General features: G+C 35.7%; 1 protein-coding gene across 1 annotated transcript; it reads left to right on the top strand.

The window, feature by feature from the left end:
• Window positions 1-2715: 2715 nt before the first annotated feature.
• LOC145001465 (putative xyloglucan endotransglucosylase/hydrolase protein 32) lies at window positions 2716-5407 on the top strand. Its single transcript, XM_078960834.1, has 4 exons — window positions 2716-2946; window positions 3047-3147; window positions 3272-3489; window positions 4908-5407. The coding sequence occupies exons 1-4, from the start codon at window positions 2751-2753 to the stop codon at window positions 5266-5268; spliced, it is 876 nt and encodes a 291-aa protein (XP_078816960.1). The 5' UTR covers window positions 2716-2750; the 3' UTR covers window positions 5269-5407.
• The last annotated feature ends 22214 nt before the right edge of the window (window positions 5408-27621 follow it).

Here is a 27621-nt window from a genome sequence, read left to right as displayed (position 1 = left end):
TTAATCATCAAATATAGTTGTAAATAAATCTTTAGTTGATGATTTTAAATATTTTACTATAGATGGAGATTCATAACCAACATAAATTCTCATTCTTTTTGAGGACCCATTTTTGTGAAGTGAGGTGGAGAAATGGGTACATAAATTGTACATCCAAATATCCTTGGATGGTAAATATTTGGTTCCTGACCGCAAACCAATTAAATAGGGGAGAACTCATGATAACTAGTTGGCATTATACATATAAGTGATGTTGCACGTAAAATTTCATGCCCTTATGTTGATTATAAAGTTTATAATGCATTAGTAATGGTCTTGCAATTAATTACAGGTGTTTGATTAATTAATCAATTTGACCATTTTGCGTACGAACATGTGTAACAGGATGTTCGATCCAATCGACATGCAATAATCGTTAATAGCTTGTAATGAAAATTTTGCAGCATTGTCAAGTTGAATTATCTTAATTGGGTAATCGTGGAAATGTGCCCTTAGGCTGATTATTTATGCAAGTAATATTGCAAAAACCAAATTACAGCTAGACAACAAGCACACATGTGACCATCTAGTTGACTCATCAATTAAAACCATAAAATATCTAAATGGTCCACATGGTAGTTGAATTGGTCCACACATATCCCTTTGAATTTTTTATAAAACTACGACTTTCATACCCAACTTTGTTCAATGATGGATGGGAAATTAATTTTCCTTGAGAGCATGCAGCACAAGACAATTCATTATCTTGAAAAATCTTCTGGTTTTTCAAGGAATGACCACTTGAAGTTTCATTTATTCTACATACCATAATTCATCCGAGATGGCCCAACCGGTCATGCCAAACTTTGAAGGTATTATCATACCTTTTATTTTCAATATAATGAGATTCAATCATTATAATATTTGTATAATACAATCCGGAGAATAATACATGTAATTTTTTTTAAAAAACCTTTCTTACCCGATATCATTTTTGTAATATCGAGATAATTTTTATTACCATCATTAGTTGTTTTAATATGATATTCGTTAGACCGAATATCTTTAAAATTAATAAATTTCTTGATGATTTTAATGAAAATAATGTATCATCAATTGTAATTATTGTTACTTGTGGTAATACTATATTCACTCTTCCGAAGCCTTCAATCTTGGTGATTTAGACGAAAATAATGCATCACTAATTTGTAATTAGTGTCCTTTGTTGTAATATTATATTCGTTCTTCTGGAGTCTTCAATCATTTTTGCATTACCCGTTATTATATTAATATTTGCTTCTCTAATTGATAAGTAAGCAAAATACTTTTCATTATTAAAAATGTTATGTGTTATTGCAGTGTCTGCAAGAAATATATATTCATTATTTCTTTTGCAAATATCCATAGTTCTTTTCAGTATATAAATAAAACATAAGAAACATTCAACTTAGAGAAATAAATTCATTTTTTATTTCATTGATAAGGTTGTGATTACAGAATTTCTCACAATATGAATATGGCATAATAACATAATAAATGACATGAAACAAAACTACATATTATTCTGATCAATCACAATCCATATCACCACTTGTCCCTTCTAGGTAGACAAGAAAATCGGCAACATCCAAATGTGTCATTTCTAGTTGATCTTCATGAATATCACTTTGAATAAAATTTGTTTTGATATTTTATTTTTCTTTAGATTTTAGATAAGTTTGATAAAGATCAACAAAATGCTTTGGTAAGTGGCATGTACAAGACCAATGATCGATCATTCCACATCAGGGACAAACATTTTCAACTTTTTTTTTCCTTGACTACTTTATCATTAGGATGTGGATTTTTGCTATTTTCCAACTTATTGTGGTTACTTGTAATCTTGTTATTTTTATGATAATCATGATAACCTCCACGACCTCGGTTAGACCCATGACTATTATGATTATATGATGTTGCATTCACTTCAGGAAATGCACTAGAATCGGTCGGGATTGATTGGTGATTTTTCATCAATAACTTTTTTTTTGTTTAGCCATAGTAAGATATGAGATTAATTCAGATTCTTTTTTAAATCTTTCTCACGATATTGCTGCTTTAGGAGCATGTTGGTGGCATTGAAAGTAGAGAAAGTTTTCTCTAACATAACATAGTTTTCCATAGTGAAAATACTAATCAAAATAAAGACTTGTAACTTAAGGAATTTTTAGTTAATAAATTTCATAAAATAATATGTAATCATTGTACATGTGAAATTAGAAAAAATACATACCTGAAAATAACAAAAGTGATAAAGAGTTAGAGCTCTATGGTAGAGTCGTGCTGATAACGTGTTATAAAATATAATCAAATAACAAGATAAATTATAAAGTAAAGAAAAACATGAGAGTAGAGAGAACTTTTATTCCAATACTTGTGATGAAATCATCAAACTTTACAATACATAATATTCACTATTTATACTAGACAAAGAAGATGAAAGATGATATATGATATGAATGCTTATTATATTGGTGCATAACTACACTCATAAAACTTATAATAATATATGCTATAATGTTAACGAGAAAATATAAAAAATCCAATAATCATTCAGTAAATAATAATTCATAACATCAACCCAAAATTTTAATAATATTGCATGAATGGGTCCTACATAATCTTCTTATTTATACCCTATCCCACCAAATGTGGTCTGTATGCATGCTTCCCATTTCACCCTATCTATTGTACGTCCATTTAAGCAGATCATACATCTTTTTATTCCCAACATGGCAACCTTTTTCCTACTTCTTTTCATGTTCAATTCTTTAGCCAACGCTCAGGGAAACCCACCCTCGCCTGGCTATTACCCTAGCTCTAGGGTTGACACCATAGCCTTTAATCAAGCTTATAAGAATTTATGGGGCCCACAGAACCAGCGGCTCGACCAAAGTTCACTCACCATATGGCTCGACAAGTCTTCGGGTTAGTATATATGCTATCTAGCTAGGCTGACACCTAGCATGCATACATTTATGAATTATATAGTCCATAACTTCATATATCGTACTTTTTATTGTTATAGGAAGCGGTTTTAAGTCGATAGAATCGTACAAATCTGGTTACTTCGGGACTGATGTAAAGCTTCACCCTGGTTACACTGCTGGAGTTATCACATCGTTTTACGTGCGTATGAACTTGAAATTTACTTACAACATAAATCTATAATTTTTATGCATGATATGTATGATTTTCTGATCTATATTTTGATGGTGGTTTTTTGTGCTTGGATCAATGAATGCTTGCACAGCTTTCGAATAATGAGGATCACCCAGGAAATCATGATGAAGTTGACATCGAGTTCTTAGGGAGAACGCCTGATAAACCTTATACGTTACAAACGAACGTGTACATAAGAGGAAGTGGAGATGGGCACATCATAGGACGAGAAGAGCAATTTCACCTATGGTTCGATCCTACTGAGGATTTTCACCATTATGCGATGCTTTGGACACCCAAAGAAATCATGTTTGTTTTCTACGAATATTTGGTTCCATATTTCGGTTTTTTATAACTTTTTATTTGTGGGTCGTGTTACTATATGTAACATAAACAAGAAAATTAAAACATTTTATATATATATATATATATATATATATATATAGAGTCAAGATCAAATAAGAAGAAAATTTTTGGTAGGAAGGTAAGAAGTTTTTTTTCTACATATTTTTTTGACGAACAAAATCAATGAATCATTAGATGATTCATTTCTAAGATGATTCACAAGAAAAAATTCTCAAAAAAACATCTTTATGATTCATTTATACAATGATTTTGTTGTTATTCACTAAAATTATCATAAAAATGAATTTTTTCTTAATTTACTTAAAAATGAATTATAAAGATGTTTTTTTGAGAATTTTTTCTTGTGAATCATCTTAGAAATGAATCATCTAGTGATTCATTTATTTTGTTCGTCAAAAAAATATGTAGAAAAAAAACTTCTTACCTTCCTACCAAAAAAAATTTCTTACCGGATCTATATCCTATATATATATATATATATATATATATATATATATATATATATATATATATATATATATATATATATATATATATATATATATATATATATAACGAAAGAAAACAAAGACAACTGCACATAGTATATTTATTGTTAATTTAGTGGTCAAATCGGTTTCAAATTGAACATTAACTTATTTCTAATAATTATATGGGGTTAGGTATTAAATATAAAGCCACAAAATTAATTATTAACTTAAATAAATCATAACGGGTGTTGCCCTTTCTTTTTGAATTCAAGGGTTCAAGTTCTGTCGTGCACATAAGTGAAATAGGATTAAATTAGATTTGTCGGTTAAAAAAAACAAATTAATTATTAACATATATCATTATAATTTTTTCATAAGTGTTACATAAATAAATCACATATTACTTAAAAGACATGTCTTAACCTTTGTGTTTAGATATAAATTGTTCTTATATGAACATTTTTATCGATAACGCCGCAACTAAATGAAATTAACGAGACACCTCGAAACTGTTATATTAATTCTTGAAAACGGTGCTTTACGCCTATGCAACACTTTAGGTGTCGTTGCCTGATTAGGCCTAATGCAACAATTTGCTGAGAACACAAACACTTTTTGTAAGTGTGGCCTATATATTGTATGTGCAACGGTTTTTTTAACACCAAAGAATATATATATATATATATATATATATATATATATATATATATATATATATATATATATATATATATATATATAGAGAGAGAGAGAGAGAGAGAGAGAGAGAGAGAGAGAGAGAGAGAGAGACCTTTTCGTAGAACATTACTGACCATAACAAGCTAATTCTGGTGTAATAGAGACAAAAACAAAAGATTAAATGTCATGATCTTTCTAAATGAAATTATGCAGATTTTTAGTAGATGATGTGCCAATTAGAAGATACGAGAGGAAAAGCGACACAACATTTCCATTAAGACCTATGTACGTGTACGGATCCATCTGGGACGCATCTTCATGGGCCACTGAGAACGGTAGATACAAAGTAAACTACGGGTACCAACCTTTTGTTGGTAGGTATACCAACTTCAGGCTCAACGGTTGTGCCGCTGATTCAAAGCAATCTTGCCAGCCTCCTTCTGGTTCTCCAGCCACCACCGGAGGGCTGAGCCACCAGCAAGTGGCCGCGATGCAATGGGTTCAAAGGAACTACAAAGTGTATGATTATTGTAGTGATCCAAAAAGGGACCACACCCAAACACCAGAATGTTAAATGGTATTTTTTCTTAAATGATTTAGGTTTGATATGGGTAAAGTCTTGATTGTATGTGTTTTGTATTTTTCTTGTCGGTGTGCTGTTTTTATACATATAAAAAGGTTCTAAATTAAAGAAATGAATTATTGAGATGTAATATTTGTTTACGAATTGAAGCAACTAGTTGTCACAAACATGATCAATGATCAATAAATGGAAATTCTAATTCATTATTTGAGGGTTAATCACTACATTATTGATATGGAATACCGGATTTTCTAGTTAAAGGCAATATGTAGGTTATTTTCGTTGCAAGAAGTAGAATTTACTCGTTTTTGCAAATATTGGTGTCTTCTTCCCATTTTTAACAGAAATTGCGAACCTTGTACATTCTCAAAATAAATAAATAGTTATATATATTAGTAGTTTCCGATTATGCTCTTTCAATACACGATGAGGTGTAGGAAGGTTTATTCCTTAGGCAACAAGTAGTCTTAAGAAGTTGCTTAGGGATCAAGCAAATCATTTATATTGCAAGTTGTAATCAAGTAGTATATATATATATATATATATATATATATATATATATATATATATATATATATATATATATATATATATATATATATATGTTCAAGTAGGATCATATCGATTTTTAGAGAGAGCAAAAGATGATAGATTGTAATCTAGTTTTGAGTTCTTTTCAGAATTACAATAAGAGTTTATTCCTTTCAATTTTCGTTTACTTATTTTTTCTGCATATTAATTGTTTTTCAATTGGTATCAGATCTAGAAGGAGAAAACCAATCCACCAAGCATGACAGGTCCAGTGGATCGAAGCACGTTCGGAAAGAATGATAATTCAGCATTCTCATTCCACGTTCCAATGCTCACGGGGACTAACTATACTGTGAGGGCAATCCGTATGAAAATAATCTTCAATGTTCACCAATTTTGGGATGATGTTGATCCAGGAACGACATATGTCAAGAGAAACAATGCATCAATTGCAATTTTATTCCAAGCAATCCCCGAAGACTTAATCTTGTAAGTTGGCATGATGAGTACGACAAAGGATATATGGGTAGCCTTCAAAATTCGCCACCTTGGAGCAGACAGGGTAAGAGAAGCTCATTACAACCTTAATAAGCGAATTTTGTTACTTGAAGATGAAGAATCAAGTACAATCGATGAGTTTGCAAGTCAGTTATCTAACATCTTGTCAAAGTCTACTTGTCTTGGCGAAACAATATCCTTAAGTAAACTTGTTAAGAAATTTTTTACAATTTTACCAAGAAGGTTTATCCATATTATTGCTTCAATCGAACAAGTTCTAAATCTAAAGACGGTTGGATTCGAAGATGTGGTTGGATGCTTGAAAGCTTACGAAGAACACATTCGAGAAAGTGAGCCAATAAATGAACAAAACAAACTCTTGTCAACAAAATTGAGACTTCCTCTCGAGGTGGAGAATCGAGTCGTGGTGGGGGACATGGAGGACATGGAGGTCGACACAACAATTCCTATTAATAAACCTTAAGGATCGCTCCAATGTCCAATGTTATAGGTGTGAAAAGTTTGGTCACTTTTCATCACAATGTCTGAAACGAAAAACCATGAAAGAAGAAGCGCATGTATCTGACGTTAAAGATCATGATCCGCATCTTTTTATTGGTTCAAACCCTCTACGAGATAGTTTTCTTGAATGAAGGTGTCATACCAAGAAAATCTGAGAATGAAGAAAACAACAACGATACTTGGTACTTGGAAAACGGTGCATGTAATCACATGACAGGTAATCTATATTTCTTTACCGAACTTAATGAAATAATTAGAGGTGGAGTGAAATTTGGTGATGTCTCTTTTTGTCGAGATACATGGAAAATGTTCTTTTTTGTTCGAGGGTGAAGAGGGAAGCAAGAAATTATTAACTGATATATATTATATTTAGAACCATATAACTAATATTACCAAAATTGGGTGTGACGTATCATTGAAAGGTGATTATCTACACATTTATGATAACTGAAATATTCTTCTATTTAAAGTAAAATGTTTTGGAAATCATCTCTACAATACAAAAATCAAAGATGGAAAGCCAATTTGCTTACACACATGTCTTAGTGAGAAATCATAGCTATGGCATGCTAGACTAGGGCATACCAACATTGAGAATATTTCAGTTATGGAAAAAAAGTAACTTGTCAAAGGTTTTTTGCACAGACAAAGGAGGAGTGTTCACTTCACAGGAATTCAACAAGCTTTGTGAAGACGAAGGTATGATGCGACACCTCACGGCTCCATACATACTACAACAAAATGGGGTGGTCTAAAGAGGAAATTATACACTCCTTGAGATGACACGAAGCTTGATAAAAGCCAAAAATGTCCCAAAATTTCTTTTGGGAGAGGCAATTTGACATGCAACCTATATTATAAATAGGTTACCAACAAAATCTTTAAAGAATTTGACTCCGTATGAGAAATTCTATCACCGTAAGCCTAATATCGAACACTTACGAATTTTGGGTCACTAGCTTATGTAAAAATCACAACTCCTCACCAGAAGAAGCTAGATGATCGACCAAAAAAATGGTGTATTTTTGGTCCGAACCTGGTTCCAAAGCTTATCATTATATGATCCAAAACTGAAAAAAATCACAGTGTCACGAGATGTCATGTTTGATGAAAACTCAAGTTGGAATTGAGGAAAATAAGACAAGACTACACAAAACCCCAAGATGTTTTGGGTTCATTGGTCGAAGTTGGTTGACAATGGAAGTGGACCGGTAGACAGTGAAGCACACAAAGTTACAAGCGAAACCGAGCATGGTGAAGAAAATGAGTCAAGACTACATTTGATGTCAACTCCAACGATTATACAAGATGATGTTCCACAAGTACGAAGGTCAAATGTCAACACATAATTTCCTAAAGATTAATGATTTTGAAGTTGATTTTTTCATAGAGAATCATGAGCTACTAGTGGCTCTTAATAAAGATGAACCGACAACCTATTATGAAGCCAAGACAAATCCATTATGGGTAAACCAATGGAAGAAGAAATCATATCTGTTGAAAAGAATGGAACTTGGAGACTTGTAAAAAGACCAAGCAACACAACTATTATTGGTTTAAAATGGGTCTATAAGGTAAAAATAGATGCAACTGGCTCAATTAGCAAGTACAAGGCTAGAATTGTAGCAACATGATATCTCCAACAACACGGTATCAATTTTGAAGAAGTTTTTGCACCGATAGCATGAATCAAAACGATTAGAATTATAATAGAACTAGTTGCTTCCAAAGGTTGGGAGCTACATCATCTCCATGAAAAATCTACATTTCTACATGGCAAATTGCAAGTGGAAATATGTGTAAAACAACATGAAAATTTCGAAAAACAAGGAAAAGATAAAATGAATTTAGTATTCAAGCTCATACAAGCGTTATATGGTCTACGTCAAGCTCCTTGAACATGGAACATGAAGTTTGACGGGTTTCTTAAAAATATGAAGTTCCAAAGGTGCGTTCAAGAATAAGCTGTATACCGAAGGAAGATAGAATATGATCTAATCCTAGTTGGAGCAAGCTCCTTGATGACTTGGTTGTTACGAGAACGAACATGTCAATTATAAACAACGTCAAGCGAGCAATGGCAACAAACTTTGACATGTGTGATAAGGTAATATTACGTTACTACCTAGGAATAAAGGTATATCAAAAGAAGGATAACATACTAATAACGCAAGAACGGTATGCAAAAAAGGTGCTCAAAGACGCGAGAATGTATGACAGTTATCCTACTCTAGTTCCAATAGATCCAAATGCAAAGTTCTTAAAAGGAGAAGATGGGGAAGACATAGATTCAATGAAATATCGAAGAATAGTTAGAAGATTGAGATATTTGCTTCAAACAAGGGATGGTTTAGCTTACCCAGTTGGCATAGCAAGTCATTACATGCAAACTCCAAAGAAGTCACACATGGCTGCGATAAAACAAAGATTAAGATATGTAAAAGGAATTATCACATATACGATACGTTACAATCATAATAATCTAGAAAGATTGGTTGGATATTATGATAGCAGTCACAACATTGATCAAGATGATGGAATAAGTACCACCGGACATGTATTTTACTTTGGTGAATCACCAATCATATGGTGCTCTCAAAAACAAAAAATAGTGGCTTTATCATCTTGTGAAGCTAAATATTTGGATGCTTCTGCAGCAAGTTGTTAAGTTGTTTGGTTATGAGATCTTTTGGGAGAAATAATTGGGTCTTAAGTACAAGAAGTGGTAATTAAAATTGACAACACATCGACAATTGCATTAATAACAAATCCAATTTTTCATGGCCGGAGCAAGCACATCAAATCATATTTCCACTACATACGAGAAAGAGTTGAAGACAAGGAGAGCGCAATCGAGCATGTAAGTAGAAAGGAACAACGAGTTGACATTTTGACAAAGGCATTAGCTAAGATAAAGTTCGTTGAGATGCGCAAGCTGCTAGGAGTTGAAGACCTCATAATTTCCATTCAAAAATTAGGAGGTGATTATTAGTAGTTTCTGACTAAATCCCTTCTATATATGATAAGGTGTAGGAAAATTTAATCCTTAGGAAACAAGGAGTCTTAAGAAGTTGCTTAGTACTTAAGGAAATCTAATTTGCTTAGGGATCAAGAAAGTCGTTTATATGGCAAGTTGTAATCAAATAGGCTTCTATTTAGCCATATATATATATATATATATATATATATATATATATATATATATATATACACACACACACACACACAAACACACACATATGTTTAAGTAGGATCATATTGATTTTTAGAGAGAGCAAGAGAAAAGAGAGTGTAATCAAGTTTTGACTTGTTTTCTGAATTACAATAGTGCTTATTCCTTTCAATTTTTGTGTTCTTATTTTTTCTGCATATTAATTGTCTTTATATATATTTTTGTTCCTTTTGTTTTGGTATGTTAAACGCCCAAACAGATAATTGATTAATAACAAGTTAATCACCAAAGTATGAATTGTTGGATTTCGTTAATAAATCTGCAAAATCCAATAATTCATAAATAATCATGCCAATTGATAGTGGCTCGTGTTTGACACAACTCATTTAAATAGAATCACCGTTTGTTTCCAGGGTACAACGGTCAAAGCAATATGTATTGTCGAATCAAACTACTTTCCTGAAAAGATCGTCGGAAATTGTATGCAGAGAGAAGAAGAAAAGAGTATTCAGTTTCGTGTATGAGAATAAAAAAACAAAGGTCTCTTTATATATTAATCTTTGTAACTGTACTAATTAATTCGAAATTTAATGAATTAATTATACATTAACTCACATAAAATGCATCAGTTATAGAATAAATTATTTCAAGGACCAAAACTGTTAAGTTATGAAAAAATGTGAATTGCATAAGATCGGAATTTCGGAGCTGCATTCGTATCCATAGGTCGCACCCCTGCATGAGTTCGTTAAATTTTTTCCATAAAATCCATGATTTTCACGCCCTGCATGTGCATTGCTGTTAGAGTAAAATCATACACAGAAGCTTGTAAACCCATCACACATCTTTGTTTATAAACCCACTAAGAGTTTGCTCCTTTTTCCTATGTAGGACACATTCACACACCCACTTTATTTGCTAACTTTTTCAAATTACCATCTTTGAGAATTGATAGCTCATTTGCATATTCTCTGTTTTGGACACAACATATATTGTTTCGAAGCTCTCACAGAGGAAAACATAACCCACTAAGGGTTAATAAAATATACAATATATTTTTATATTTATATGTGTCCAAAGTTTAATAAAATACATATTTTTTTTAAATTTCCAACAATCCCCCACATGAATGGAGATTGATCTCTACACATGAAATTTCCATACAAAATTTTCAACAATTAAATTTTTGCATAGGATAAGCAGGTGTTATTCTTTGAACCCTCCCCTGAGAACTATACTTAGTCATCTAGCTGTCAGTAGACATGATGTCTTTTAACTGAACTGCCATTTATGTATATGACAATATAATTCACACAAGACTCTTCCTAAGAAGGTCATATCCTTATAGTTATGTTCGTTATAGTCATTAAACACTAACTTGGTTTTGCAAGAGCTTTTAGAAACTGTGCCCCCCCCCCCCCCCCCCCCCCCCCCCCGAAATCCCTTCTAAGTGACCCACTTCTCTCTCACATAGGTAATTCAAATATTCATTAAAAGTCATATGCTTAGCCTAACTTTTGTAACGTCGTGATTTTTCACCTCATTTTTTTCTTTTTATTTAAAACACTTTTTAACAGAATACATTAGAGGAATACTTATCTATTTAAAAACATCACCGATGTTACTTAGACTTCAAAAAAAACCTCAAAAGAAAAGGCTACAACAAGCCGAGTACATGTCGTAGCATACATGATCGATTCTATAGCTCAAGCATCTGGGACTTGACTCATCATATTTGTTTCCTTATCCCTACTAGGATATTTAGTCTTTCTTAATTTAATAGTATGATACTTGGGTAAATCCCCTTTCTTGGAATTCTCTATACTGAACCCTTTCAATAGTTTATCCAAATATGTACTCTGGCTAAGCCTAAACAAATGTCTATTCCTATCTCTATAAATCCTTATTCCAAGTATCTACGTGGCCTCTCCCAGATCCTTCATAATGAAGCACTTTCCAAGCCCATACTTCACTTATTGCAAGGTTGGAGTGTCGTTTCCTATAAGGAGTATGTGATCGACATACAAGACTAGGAATGTCACTATAGTCCCACTAGCTTTAACACACATGCAAGACTCATCCCCACTTCTAGAAAATCCAAACTCCTTGACCTTTTCATGGAAACAAAGATTCCAACTATGAGATGCTTGTTTCAATCCATACACAGACTTCTCAAGCTTGCACACCTTATAAGGGAATTTGGCATATTAAAGACGTTTTGTAGATGAGCATAGAGATTCTCCTTCCTTCAACTTACATTCCATGAGGGCCTTCACAACTTCATAATGCTCTTGTCTTGATTTCTTATAGAACATATGAGAAGAAACTCTTTCATTTTGTAAGGCTAGTAGTCCTCATTGGACTTTTGAAGGTCTGGTTCCATGGTTGCAATCATTATGCAAGCGATATTGGTGGTATCACCAACATGTTGATTATAATCATTGAGTTCCTCAAGAGTAGCATTTTCATTGTCTATTTCTAAGATTGGATTCTTGAGAATATACTATTTGTTCTTGTATCTGAATGTCATATACTAATTTCACATCTAGTCCATATAGTTTGGACTAGTAAGCTTGTCCTTTGAAAGGATCGAAAAGATATGGAAGTTTTGAGTAGGTAGAGGAGGACGAGGATGAGGAAGATCACAATTTACAAAACATCTAAAACAAGAGATAAGATTTTAGTTAGTTGATTGTCCTTAAATATTTGTACCCAAGTTAATATTCAATGCTAGTATCTTAAGGTTTGTATCGATCTGATATAGTTAAGTATGAATAACAAAGAACAAAAAAGCGAACAAAGATTAAAGAGAAACACGAGAACAAGAATGATCATAAAGATACTTTCACTAAGAAAAGGCTGCCACAAATAGAGTAATCACACAAATCGAGGCACCAAGCTCTAATAGGGTTTAACTCTAACAGTACAATATATAAGATTACAGAAATGGAGATCCCATTATTTTGGGGATGTATACTAATTTATGTAAAGTTATGATCCTAATTACTAAGATTGTGGATCAGATATCTATTCTATATATACAAAGTAAATCTACCTAATATACAAATGATCACTAAGATTATTGGGATCACATTGTCGCTCGCTTTGGTGGATAGTGTGTTGTGTTTGACTCATCAGATCATAAGGTGTAACCTTACAATCTCCCCTACCTGATGATGTCAAAAATAATCTAAAACAATTTCTTCAACTTTTGCTCCCCCTGAGAGTAAGAATTTTCTTTCTTGAGTTTTTGAAACTATGTCCCCCTAAGAAGATGCATTCATTTTGAAAGTATCTATCCCTGAGAAAATGAATGCATTTTGAAAGTATACCCCCTGAGAAGATGAATTGTCCAAGTAAATGATGATCTCTCCCTATTTTTGACATCAACAGTATTGAATTATTACTGGAAGCGGTAAGTGTATCAGAGTTACATTGTTAGTGGATCAAAGTTGTAGTTGTCAAACGAGTGAGATTGTGATGTCTCCTGATAGCATGGGTTTGTACTACCATTCAATAACATCATATTGCAAAGTCTTATTAGCATATGGTTTTATACACTAAATCATTAACTTCTTTATGAGAAGAATAAAGGATGAGAGTGGAATGATGCATGTAATACATTCCAGTATGAAATGTACCCATCGTAAAAGAATGTAGAAGTTGTATCAGTGTATGCTAGATACATTGAATCATCAACTTCTTTAATAGAAGATTTGTTGGGAGAGAACCGGTAGGTGCGTGTAATACATCACAGAACATGATATACCGATTAGTCTAGAGTTTTCAATTCTCACCAACTTTTGGTTTCATACGCTAAATCATAAAATTCTAAAGAAGAATGTATGGCGAGAATAAATTGGTGTGTGTGTGATAAGTTACGGTACATAGCCTAACCATCGACACATATTTTTCAAGATCTCATCAGCATATGGTATGTTCCAGTGAATCATAAAGCTTTTAGAATAATTTAAGGGCAATAAATGATTGGTGCTTGTGATAGCCTACGGTACATAGATTAACCATCGACACAGAGTTTCAAAATTTTATAAGTGTATGGTATATCACAATGAATCTTTAAGTTTTATGAAGAATACGTTAAGGAGAGAACATAATGTTTCAATCACGCTGAGGTGAAATCAGCGTGAATCATAAATAATGTAAACTTATCAACAAGAAGTGGTTTATCTTCTCTATCATGAAGTTAAGTTACAACATAGAATTTAAAATTTACCATTAATTCATGTAAAATTGTACAAGACCAAAATGGTAAGAAGATAATAATGTGAGAAATGATCAATAGATGAATAGTTAATATAGGGAATATACAACTTTTTTTCAAAAGACATGGGTGTAGCCTTTTTCAGGAAAATCATAAAAATTGATACTAAAACTCTTTTGATTTAAAGGCTCATGATTCCGTTTCCTTTCTCCGAGATATATGCCCCTCAACACTGTCTATAAAAGAATACACAAACATAATCAAATGCATCAACAAAACACAATTCACAATATACAAAGAGAGGAAATTTCCTTGGTCAGTGAAGTGTTGCATATGGATTCCAAGCTTCATGTTTACCAAAAACAAAGGAAGAGAAAGAAACAGTCTCTTTGTAACCAAAAAGTTAATAGGATCTAATCTATGTAATCATCGAGGTGCCAAACTCAACAATATAGAACTCGAGGATTTACCATATTACAAGTTAGTAGATAGAAACAAGACTCATTATATTGATGATGATTGTTTGCATGAACTTGAGGATTTACCGGATTATGGGTAAGTATATGGAAGTAAGACTCATTGTATTGAAGATCACCGTTCGCATCCATGACAATGAGTGGAGGAAAGAGGGTATTGTCAACAAGAAGAAGACATGATGCCAACTTTTGTGTTCATAATTAGAGCAATCAGAACATTCTTCAAGGCCCTAACTTTTTCTAATATCATAAAGAAGAGATACAGAATGATTGTAGGCAAGAAATGGATAGATCTAAGAGAGAGAGAGAGAGAGAGAGAGAGAGAGAGAGAGAAAGAATAAGAAGAAAAGAAAACACTTTTAAATATTAGATACAAAAAAATAAGCAAGTTATGTAAACACCTCTGGTAAAAGAAAATTAAATACAGTACTTTTTTTATGTGTTTTTGTGTTTGTTAAAGAAAATAAAAGCAAAGTTTTCAAAGAAAACAAAAAGAAAATTAAGTCATTGAAAGCATGCCAAGATTAGAAATCAATTTATTTGGGATGTTATCATCCAATGCATTAGTGAAGATATCAACCAATTGATCAGTGGATGGAATGTAGAACAATTCCACTTTTCCTTTTTGAATTTTATCCCTGGTGAAGTGATGATTGGTATCGATGTGCTTGGTCATAGAATGTTGCACCAGATTTTGAATCATTTGGGTTGGTGTTTTCATAGAAAATGGAGTCTTTGAGAAATTGAAGCCATAATCTAAGAGTTGATTTTGAATCTAAAGAATCTGAGCACAACATCTTCCAACAGCTACAAATTCAGCTTTAGCGGTAGAATAAGCCACTAATTCCTGTTTCTTATAGGACCAACTCATAAGTCTAGTTCCGAGAAGTTGAGCTCCTCATTAAGTGATTTTTCGATCAATATTACATCCATCATGATCTGAGTCACTGAATCCCACAAGCTTGAATTCAGAGTCACGAGGATACTAATAACCCAAGATTTGATATATGTTTCAAGTAACGAAAGATCCTTTTACAGCAAGAAGATGTGATTCCTATATACAGACTTGCTATAGAGCACACAATTTGGTGGCGAACACGATGTCAAAGAGACTGGCAATTAGATGGAACAGTGATCCCATTATTCCTTGATACATGGTTGCATTTACATCAGTGTTGGTTGGAAACAAAGATACACGTTGATAAAGACATTGGAGTCTTTGTTGGTTTGCTATCTAGAAAAACCAAATCAATTAAGTATATTTGTAATGTATTTTTCTATTGGATTAGGTTGTTAAGCCCATAACTATAATTGGTATGTACTTGAGCCGATAGTAGCATGGTCCATTTCAGGTTGCCTTCATTAGAACAATCTGATAGGATGGATATTTGTGAAATAGGTTAGTTATGATTTATTAATATATTATAAGTATAATATATTAATTGAGAAATCATATTATTTATTTGGTATTGACCAAGAATTAATTTAGTGATCAAAAGTGACTGATTAAATTAACAAGGGACTGATTATGTAAATCAGTGATACATATGGTTTGGGCTAATGATCCATGACTAGTTTGAGTTGGATTAAGCTCATATGAAAGTACACTAAGTGTCATTCCAAATGAGTTGTTGGATCATAAGCCTAAGTGTAAGAATTAGGGTTTAAATATGACTCATGTAATTCTACACTATATATGTAACCACTTAAGCCCTAAAATCGAACACACTAGCATTCTAAGAAAGAGCATAGTCGATTTTAGGTGTCTCCTAAACGTCTCTCATATTCATATAATTGTTATTGGTGTTTTTTACTTGTTTGAGGCATTACACTTAGGGTGATAAGATCTTATAAGACCTAGTTCTACAAACTACATCAAAAGGTAATCTTATAACTAGTTTTTATGATACATATATCAAAGTTGCATGCTAGTTAGGCTTCATGCTTTAGAAAAAGAATATTGCATGTATAATTAGAGAAAACTCAGATCCAAAGCATTAGGGTTGTATGTGCACCATAGGGATGTTAGAGTACATAAAACCCATCAATGGTATCAGAGCCACGGGTGTTTTTTGTTATATAGATGCAATTGTATTGTTTTCAAAGTTGAAAAATTATGATTTTTGTTGTCTGGCTACTGGACTCGACGAGTCCCCTGAGTGGACTCAATGAGTTGACTCATATGACCATGAACTTGACGAGCCCATTGCCTGGCTTGACGAGTTGGATCATCTATTAGTAGAATTTTCGAGTTTTTGGCATGTTTTGGATTAGGATCATTACCATAATCTGTTTTTGTTCATAAAATTCATTTTTTTAATGATATGGTAATGGTTATCCTCATCCAACAACATGATTATTGTCAAATTTTAAGATAATTACATTATTTTTGAAAAACTAAGTATTTGTAGAATTTCAAATTATCTTGCTATACGAGTAGTATTAGGTCAAATTGGTAAATGATAAATTATAAGATTATTTTAGTTAGTTAAATTTGATCTAAATGTTTCTTAAAGAGTTTTATAACTTGTCATCAACTTATGAAATATGAAAAGTCTCATTCATGAAACTTTAACTCCTTAAGTTATGGAATTCAAAAGGTCTTGAAAAATTTAATAACTTGCCCTCAAGTTATGGAAATTGGAAAGTATCGTTTATGTAATATGACAACCCAAAGTTTGTTCCGTTATATTACCCCGTTTCCTCTAACAGAATATGTCATTTTATAAAAAGTTCCATCAATTTGGGGTCGTCAAAATAAATAAATGTTTGTTTATTTAATTATATTTCATGTAATTATTGTCATAACAAAATAAATACAACTCGTAAAATTTGTTTCCATTTAATGGGATAAAGTTATTTTATTACGACCATTTAACCCGGGTAAATAGTTCAAACCTCGTTAAGCTTTAGCATCGGGTAGTCGTATACCGGGTGAAACACCCGAGACTTATTTATAGGGAGTTGAACACTTCATAGAAGCTTTTCACCACTCTAGATCCACTCTCTCTCTACTCTCTCTCTCTAGCTCGTTTTCGACTCAAAACCGCAAGCTTCCACCTCCAAAATGTAAGATCTTCTACCCTAACTTGTTCTAAACATCATTTCTTGTTTCAATAGCTCAAATATCACACAAAATGGCCATCAAAAAGGAGTTTACGACCTAAGAACCTCCTTAGGCCGTGAATCCTAAAAAAGATGCCAAAAGTCGCAAATTTCTCCCATTTGAGCTTAGAAACTAGTTGTAGATTTAACCTAGAAGTGTTTGAACCTCAAAACAACCACTTTTTAGGACATAAAAGAGGGTTTATGGCCCAAGCACATGCTTAGGCCGTAAACACCCTCTAACCATGTAAAACAAGTCTAAAAACACTTCCAAACTACCCTTAGACTTAAGATATGGCTTAGGGACTTGCCATTTTGGACTTGGAACATTTAAACACATACATTTGAGGGGTAAAATAGAGTTTATGGCCCAAGCATATTCTTAGACCGTAAACTCCCCTAAATCATGCTAAAGGACCCATTAAACCCCTAAAAAGCCTTATAACCTTTACTAGAATTTGTTAGAATTAAACCAAAGGCCTAGAAATCAAGGAATGGGGTGTACAAGAGTTTACTACCATAAAACCTAGGGTTTATGGCCGTAAACTCCCAAGGAGTGGCCTTTGGGCCGTAAACTCCAAGGGAGTATACTCTTGGACCCTTAAACACCCCTATAACCTTGTATAATTCCTTAGAACCATTTCCAAATCCACATGAAACTTGAAATCATTCAAAAACACTCCTCCCATGAGTTTACGGCCGTAAACTCATGGGTGATCTCGCCTCCCAACCGTGACCTGACTTAGAGTGGGTTTTAGGAGAGTAAACTCCAAGTTGAGGCCATATACTCCTTTCTTTCAACCCAATAGTCTCCTAACATTCAACCGCAAGACCTTTACTCACATTAGGATGGCTATGTGTTTAATTTGAGCTTAAATCACTAATTACTTGTAAACGTATGTATTCATATGTTATTAGGGTCATAAAGGGTGTACAAGTCCTTACTTGACACCAAACGCTCATCCGACACTCACATCCGATCTACTCATTTCAGGTGAGTTCATACCCCTTAATAAACCTTTTTAAATGTTTTTACTTGTTTTAGGGGGGGGGATACAAGACTACTAGTAGTTAGCTATAATAGGTATAGCTAAGACTACTACTAGTTACCTCTACTACTGCTATATGCACTATAACGGCTATTACGACATTTTAATACACGTATAAGAGAACACTCTAAGAACTATACAAAAGACTATTATACTATAATAACGAAGAATACACGAATCCAGAGTATAACACACTATCCCTCTAAAAGACACTCTACTACGCTTACACTATGTGACCAGGGCTTTCCGGATAGAAGGCATCATTACACGTATAGATCTATACGGGACAGACGCTATTACATCCCGACTGTTAGCTACAGTCCGAGCCGACTAGGCTCAGGGTGGCACTACATAACTACACTACGCATGACCGGGAAGGTCATCGGGTTCTCTACTACTACTTCAGTCTGGTCACCTGAGGGGTTACCCCCTTTCTCCAACATAATACTCTAAGACTAAAGTCTAAGCTAACATCCCGAAGTAAGTAAGTATCTATTACTAATGGAAGTTTGCACGACTACTACTGTCAACAGGCATAACTTCTCCTTATCTACATTACATACTTGAGATTTACTACTATACTTTTACAATAAAAAAGGTTTTCAAGGATAATACTTACACGCAACTCGAGGAATTTCACTTATAATGTACTTTCTGGAAAATATAGGATTTTCTAGGGTTTTCTACTACTTATAAATATAAATTGCAGCTTTCATTCTATAAGTTTTAAAACATTTTATACATCAACCACACTAAATTCTTATGAACTCACCAGCTTTATGCTGATACTCGTTTTCAAAATAACTTGTATCCTAAGGTCAAAGATAGATAGGTACATGTGCAACATTTTGGAGAAGATGGAGCATACAATATCCATCTCTTATTTTGTTATATTTTTGGTGTCTATTGAAACTTTACAGAATATGCTTGTAATTAAACTCACTATGTACATGAAATGGTTGTTGTCTCTTGTTTTTACTATTATGCAATTTTTATGATATTGTACATGACGTCCTCCACCCCGGAACGTATTCCGCCATTACCGGTTTTGGGGTGTGACAGATTGGTATCAGAGCATTGTTTATAGTAAATCAAGTATATCAACCTATAAAAAGATATACGAACTATAAACACTTTGGGACTAAAAAACTCTAGCCAAGAATATATAGTTCTAAATACTAAAATATTTAATTAAGTATATATATACACTCACCACTACAAAAGGGTCAGTATCATACTAGAACAAAACAAAAGTATTAAGATTGTTGAACAGCACAATTAAGCTTAGAGACATATAGTCACCACTGGGGGGATGTAGCCTGATCAAGTACATTTATCCAGAAGTGACTAGCATGTGCCTACGAGTGATTGTGGTGTTGCAACAAGTCTAAAAACTTACCAGCACTACCACAAGAACGTTAGAACAAGAATACTATAGGAGTATTCTGTATACTACTAACTACATATGTGATAACTAAAAGGGTCGTTACTACTAGGATAATAGTTGCTAAGTGGATAGACCACGGTTACATGTGACTAGGGCGCTATAGACTCAGAATCTGTGGCCTTTGCTTCATTTCCTGTTCTTGTTTGATTGGAGATTTGAACTTAGGGTTGCTTATTCGAAGGACTATCTTGCTTCGGTTGCATGTAATTGGTATGCACTACGCAAGTATTGCGTCAACTAATAACGATTCATCTTATAAGTATCCTAGATTAGTACGTCTATTAACCTTTCTATTCCCCCTTTCTCGCCTAGATATCATGTCTGGCTTCCACCATCCTGGCGATCCGTACTATCCAAACCAGGGCAATGGAGGATGGCTCGATGAGGAGTCAGATGATGATCACCCGATCCCTTTGGATGATCATCATGCTGAAGGCTTCTCGGATAGCTCCAGCTCCGAACCAGAAGTTAACAACCTACCCACTGAAGCTCCAAATCCCAACCCACGTCCGGAATTTTAGGGTCCCACTCCCATGTGGGCAATAACCTTGAATCGATGGAGCAAGGAGCAGGGTCAGCCTTTACCTTACGATGGAGACCGAAGTTTCTACAACATAAGAGAGGGAGGATCAGCGGACCGAGTCTTGCCCATCATGGTCCGAAGGATTGCCAGGAACATCGAGCAAGGTCAAGCAGCCATTGGCCGAGTTGTAGAAGTGGATGCCAACTCGAATCTCAACATTGTTCGCATCCGCCAACTTGACGTAGCTATGGATAGGACAAGAAGGACCAATGAGGCTCTGCAGCAATAACTAGCTGCATCCCGAGCTGAAGTTAAGGAACTCCGAGCACGTCAAAGGACTAATGAACGACATCTTCAGGAAGTTATGCGTCAACTAGCTGATCTTAGGGTTCGCCCAACTAGTGCTCGTCGCCCGTAGAAGATGTCTAACCATCTCACTCTTTTGTTTAAGGACTAGCTTTTCCTTCTATGCTCTATAGAGCACTTATCTTTAAACATTCCTAACTTTGAAAGTACTATAATTAGGCCTCTAGACTGCCAACATTTTCCTTTTGGTTTGGTGTAAGACCTACTGTTAGGTCACTTTTCCCGAACTTGTATTACATCATTTATACCAGTAACTGGCAGTTAATTACCCTATTGCTATGACTCTCTATCTAATTGTAGGACTATGATGATTTAGTCCATGAAACACTCTTATCATGCTTGCAATAGACTCTTACTATTGTCATCATCCCCATTAACTTTCAGTAAAAGATGCCTCCCCGCAAGCGTCCAAGCAAAGGCAGACCAGCAACTCAAACCCCTTCTCCACTACCTCCTCCTCCGCAGTTCGATCCAGTGTTGTTTCAAACGGCTGTGACTGCAGCTGTAACGACAGCCATGGATCAAATGAACTCTGGTGATGCGAGCGGTGGCAACTCTAGATTTGGTGAAGTCCATCAAAGAGTGCAGGGATGTACTTATAAGGACTTCATGAACTACAAACCCACTTTCTTCGATGGGACCGAAGGAATCCTAGCATTGTCTTAGTGGTTCGAAAGAACTGAGGTTGTCTTTGAAATGTGCTCATGCCCCGAGGAGAGCAAAATAAAGTTCGCTACTGCCACCCACACTAACAGGGCCCTGACATGGTGGAACGGCCATGTCAGTGCACTCTCCTTGATAATAGTCAACACCATGGGATGGGACATACTGAAGGACCTCATGAGAAGGGAGTACTGCCCTAGGGGTGAAATTCAGAAAATTGAAGAGGAACTCTGGAACCTCAAGATGAAAGGGACTGACATAACAACTTACATAGCTAGGTTCTACGACTTGGCGGCTATGTGTCCTAACATGATCCCCTCGGAGAGCAAGAAGATTGAACGATACATTTGGGGTTTAATGCCCCCATATCGGGGAAACGTTCTAGCCTCACGCCCTACGACTTTTGATAGTGCCAAGGAATTAGCCCAGAGTTTAATCAATCATGAGGTTTCTTCCACTCCAGCAACAGCAACTACAACTGCCACTGCACCACCTAATTCATCCGACAACAAGAGGAAACGTGGGGATCGGAAGAAGGACAAAAGAACTCAATCTTCTTCCAAAAACCAACAGATCGTGGCTGTCCATGCTGCCACCACTCCTGCTACTCCTGCACTAGCAAAAGCTGATGTTGGGAACCTACCCAAGTGTCCCAAGTGCCCCTTCCATCATAACGTCCCCTCCGTGAATTGAAATGCACCAACTGCGGCCGGAAGGGCCATACTGTTCGATTTTGCAGAGCCCCACCCAAACCTATCTCGCAAGTCCCTAGTTCGGGAGTGACCCAGACCTATTATGGCTGCGGTGAAGCGGGCCATTTCAAGAAGAACTGTCTGAAGGCTGGGAATGCGGGAGGAACAGGAAGACTACTCGCTATTGGCCACAATGAAGCAGTAGCGGATCCCGCAGTAGTCACGGGTACGTTCTTACTCAACGACTCTTATGCCTATGTTTTATACGAAAGTGGTGCAGAAAGAAGCTTCATAAACCAAAATTTTAAACACTTACTTAAACAATCCGCGCAACCATTAAAAGAAACATTTGTCGTAGAAATGGATAACGGAAAGACCGAAAGCTCTAACGAAATTTACATAGGTTGTACCCTCACGTTAGACGATCATTCATTCCCAATCGATCTCATACCGGTCTCGATCAAGAGTTTCGATGTCATTGTTGGCATGGACTGGTTGGTCTTCATTGTGCTGATATTCTATGTTTCGACAAAGCCATCCGCCTAAATCCACCGAATCACGAAACTCTATTGATCTATGGAGATTAACCTGGTACGAGCCTTCATATCATCTCAAGTATCCAAGCCCAGAAATACTTGCGTAAGGAATATCGCGCCTTTCTTGCACACGTCATCGACACAAGCTAGAATGCGAAAGATCCAAAAGACATCCCTATTGTATGTGACTTCCCTGACATCTTTCCGAAAGACCTTACAGGTTTACCTCCCAAACATCAGGTTGAGTTCAGAATCGACCTAGTCCTAGGAGCTACCCCCGTAGCTAAGTCGCCCTATCGTTTAGTGCCTATCGAGATACAAGAACTATCCGGTCAACTTAACGAGCTGCTCATCAAGGGCTTTATAAGACTGAGCTTCCCACCCTAGGGAGCTCCGGTCTTGTTCGTGAAGAAGAAAGACAGATCGTTCCGTATGTGCATCGATTATAGGGAGCTCAACAAACTCACGATCAAGAACCACTACCGTCTTCCTCGTATAGACGACCTGTTCGACCAACTGCAAGGGGCGAGTTACTTTTCCAAGATTGATCTTAGGTCCGGGTATCACCAGTTGCGAGTGCTTGAGGTGGTTGTTCCAAAGACAGCCTTCCGAACTCGTTACGGGCACTATGAGTTCGTAGTGATGCCCTTTGGACTGACTAATGCACCCGCAATATTTATTGATTTGATGAATAGGGTGTGTCGTCCATACTTAGATCAGTTCTTCATTGTCTTTATTGATGATATACTCGTCTACTCTCGGAGCGAGGAAGAACACAGGAATCATCTACGGCGAGTCCTAGAAATCCTGTGATCGGAGAAGTTATACGCGAAGTTCTCTAAGTGCGAATTTTGGATCCGAAGAGTTGAATTCTTAGGACACGTGGTTAGTGAAGAAGGAATCCATGTGGACCCATGCAAGATCAAAGCTATCGAGAACTGGTCAGCACCGAAGGCACCTACGGAAATTTGTCACTTTCTAGGCCTCGCTGGCTACTACCGCAGATTTATTCAGAACTTTTCTCAGATTGCGAAACCTCTCACTACGTTGACACAGAAGGGAGTGACATTTGACTGGGAAGAGAAACAGGAGAAGGCATTCCAGACCCTGAAGCGAGCCCTATGCACCGCACCAGTGTTATCCCTTCCCGAAGGAACAAAAGATTTTGTTGTATACTGCGATGCATCGAACCAAGGGCTAGGTTATGTCTTGATGCAACGAGGTAAGGTCATCACCTATGTCTCAAGACAACTGAAGACACATGAGATCAACTACACCACGCACGACCTCAAGTTAAGGGCGGTTGTATTCGTTCTAAAGATCTGGAGACATTAATTGTATGGAATGAAGAGCATAATATACACTGATCATAATAGCCTCCAACAGATACTGAACCAGAAAGAGCTCAACATGAGACAACGACGATGGGTTGAACTACTCAGTGATTACGACTGCGAAATTCGTTATCACCCGGGGAAAGCCAATGTAGTAGCAGATGCCCTAAGCAGAAAAGAGTATTCCGGTCGAAGAGTCAAGTCAATAACAATGACTATCCATTCGCACCTATCTCCACAGATTAAGGAGTCTCAACTCGAAGCCTTAAAGCCAGAGAATGTGGTGGGAGAGTCCTTGCGTGGAATGGATAAGAACTTGGAGGTCAAGGGTGAAGGAGCCTATTAACTCATGGACCGAATCTAGACTCCGCACCATGGAGGTTTCAGAGACTTACTCATGAAGGAAGCACACAACACTCGATACTCCGTTCACCCAGGTTCAGAGAAGATGTATCTGGATCTCAAAAAGCTATACTGGTGGCCTAACATGAAAGCAGAGATTGCTACCTTCGTGAGTAAATGCCTTACTTGCGCAAAGGTCAAGGTTGAATATCAGAAGCCATCAGGTCTCCTCCAACAACCAGACATACCGGAGTGGAAGTGGGAGCAGATCACTATGGATTTCATAACTAAGCTACCCAAGACAACGGTGGGCTGGATACCATATGGGTCATCGTCGACATATTGACCAAGTCTGTGCACTTCCTACCCATCAAAGAAACAGACAAGATGGAGAAACTCACAACAACATACATTAAGGAAATAGTACGGTTGCATGGTATCCCTATATCTATTATCTCTGATAGACATAGTAGGCTTACTTCGAGATTTTGGCAATCACTGCAAAAAGTATTAGGGACGAGGCTGGACATGAGTACAGCCTACCATCCGCAAACTGACGGTCAAAGTTAGAGGACGATCCAAACCTTAGAGGATATGCTGCAAGCCTGTGTGATTGACTTTGGGAGGGCGTGGGATACACACTTACCCTTGGTGGAGTTTTCCTACAACAATAGTTATCATACGAGCATCAAGGCAGCTCCATTTGAAGCCCTTTACGGCCGGAAGTGCAGATCTCCTCTGTGCTGGACTGAGGTGGGTGATACTCAGTTAGCTAAAGGATGAGTTCCTGATAGCATTGTCACAGGTCCAAAGATAATCATAGAAACGACCGAGAAGATTATACAAATTCGCGAACGATTAAAATCCGCTAGGGATCGACAGAAAAGCTACGCAGACAAACGAAGAAAAACCTTTGGAATTCCAGGTGGGAGACCGAGTCCTTCTGAAAGTCTCACCCTGGAAGGGCACGATACGCTTTGGAAAGTGTGGAAAGCTGAACCCAAGGTATATAGGGCCTTTCGAGATTCTCGCTAGAATCGGCCCCGTAGCCTACAAGCTCAACCTACCCCACGAACTAAGTAACATACATCCTACCTTCCATGTCTCAAACTTAAAGAAATTCCTGTCCAACGAGACTCTTGTTATCCCACTTAACGAGATCGAAGTCAACGAGAGCCTCAACTTCGTGGAAGAGCCTGCGGAGATTATGGACCGAGAAGTAAAACGAACGAAACAAAGCCGCATCCCAATTGTAAAGATTCGATGGAACGCCAAACGAGGGACAGAGTTCACTTGGGAGCACGAGGATCAAATGAAACTCAAATATCCCCATCTCTTCTCTTAGTAGTACTGTAATAGCTTAATTGTTTAAATTCGAAATTTCGGGACGAAATTCCCTTAACGGGAGGAGATGTGACAACCCAAAGTTTGTTCCGTTATATTACCCTGTTTCCTCTAATGGAATATGTCATTTTATAAAAAGTTCCGTCAATTTAGGGTCGTCAAAATAAATAAATGTTTGTTTATTTAATTATATTTTATTTAATTATTTTCATAACAAAATAAATACAAATTGTAAAATTTGTTTCCATTTAATGGGATAAACTTATTTTATTACGACCATTTAACCCGGGTAAATAGTTTAAACCTCGTTAAGTTTTAGCATCGGGCAGTCATATACCAGGTGCAACACCCAAGACTTATATATAGGGAGTCGAACACTTCATAGAAGCTTTTCACCACTCTAATAGCCCAAGCTTGAATTCAGTGAATCCCACAAGCTTGAATTCAGAGTCATGAGGATACTAATAACCCAAGATTTGATATATGTTTCAAGTAACGAAAGATCCTTTTACAGCAAGAAGATGGTATTCCTATATACAGGCTTGCTAGAGAGCACGTAATTTGGTGGCGAACATGATGTCAAAGAGACTGGCAATTAGATGGAACATTGATCCTATTATTCCTTGATACATGGTTGCATTTACATCAGTGTTGGTTGGAAACAAAGATACACGTTGATGAAGACATTGGAGTCTTTGTTGGTTTGCTATCTAGAAAAATCAAATCTATTAAGTATATTTGTAATGTATTTTTCTATTGGATTAGGTTGTTAAGCCCATAACTATAATTGGTATGTACTTGACCTGATAGTAGCATGGTCCATTTCAGGTTGCCTTCACTAGAACAATCTAATAGGATGGATATTTGTGAAATAGGTTAGTTATGATTTATTAATATATTATAAGTATAATATATTAATTGAGAAATCATATTATTTAATTGGTATTGACCAAGAATTAATTTAGTGATCAAAAGTAATTGATTAAATTAACAAGGGACTGATTATGTAAATCAGTGATACATATGGTTTGGGCTAATGATCCATGACTGGTTTGAGTTGGATTAAGCTCATATGAAAGTACACTAAGTGTTATTCCAAATGATTTTTTGGATCATAAGCCTAAGTGTAAGAATTAGGGTTTAAATATGACTCATGTAATTCTACACTATATATGTAACCACTTAAGCCCTAAAATCGAACACACTAGCATTCTAAGAAAGAGCATAGTCGATTTTAGGTGTCTCCTAAACGTCTCTCATATTCATATAATTGTTATTGGTGGTTTTTACTTGTTTAAGGCATTACACTTGGGGTGATAAGCTCTTATAAGACCTAGTTCTACAAGCTACATCAAAAGGTAATCTTCTAACTAGTTTTTATGATACATATATCAAAGTTGCATGCTAGTTAGGCTTCATGCTTTAGAAAAAGAATATTGGATGTATAATTAGAGAAAACTTAGATCCAAAGCATTAGGGTTGTATGTGTACCATAGGGATGTTAGAGTACATAAAACCCATC

Source organism: Lactuca saligna, chromosome 6 (assembly GCF_052625555.1).
Source record: "Lactuca saligna cultivar CGN05327 chromosome 6, ASM5262555v1, whole genome shotgun sequence".
Classification (NCBI taxonomy): Eukaryota; Viridiplantae; Streptophyta; class Magnoliopsida; order Asterales; family Asteraceae; genus Lactuca; species Lactuca saligna.
The sequence above is the reverse complement of the archived record's forward strand: the minus strand, read 5'-3'. Positions and strand labels throughout refer to the sequence as shown.

Coding starts and splice junctions, on each gene's coding strand:
- LOC145001465 (XM_078960834.1), top strand. CDS start 2,751: ATGGCAACCTTTTTCCTACTTCTTTTCATGTTCAATTCTTTAGCCAAC. Junction 2,947..3,046: donor ATGGCTCGACAAGTCTTCGG/GTTAGTATATAT, acceptor TTATTGTTATAG/GAAGCGGTTTTAAGTCGATA. Junction 3,148..3,271: donor GAGTTATCACATCGTTTTAC/GTGCGTATGAAC, acceptor ATGCTTGCACAG/CTTTCGAATAATGAGGATCA.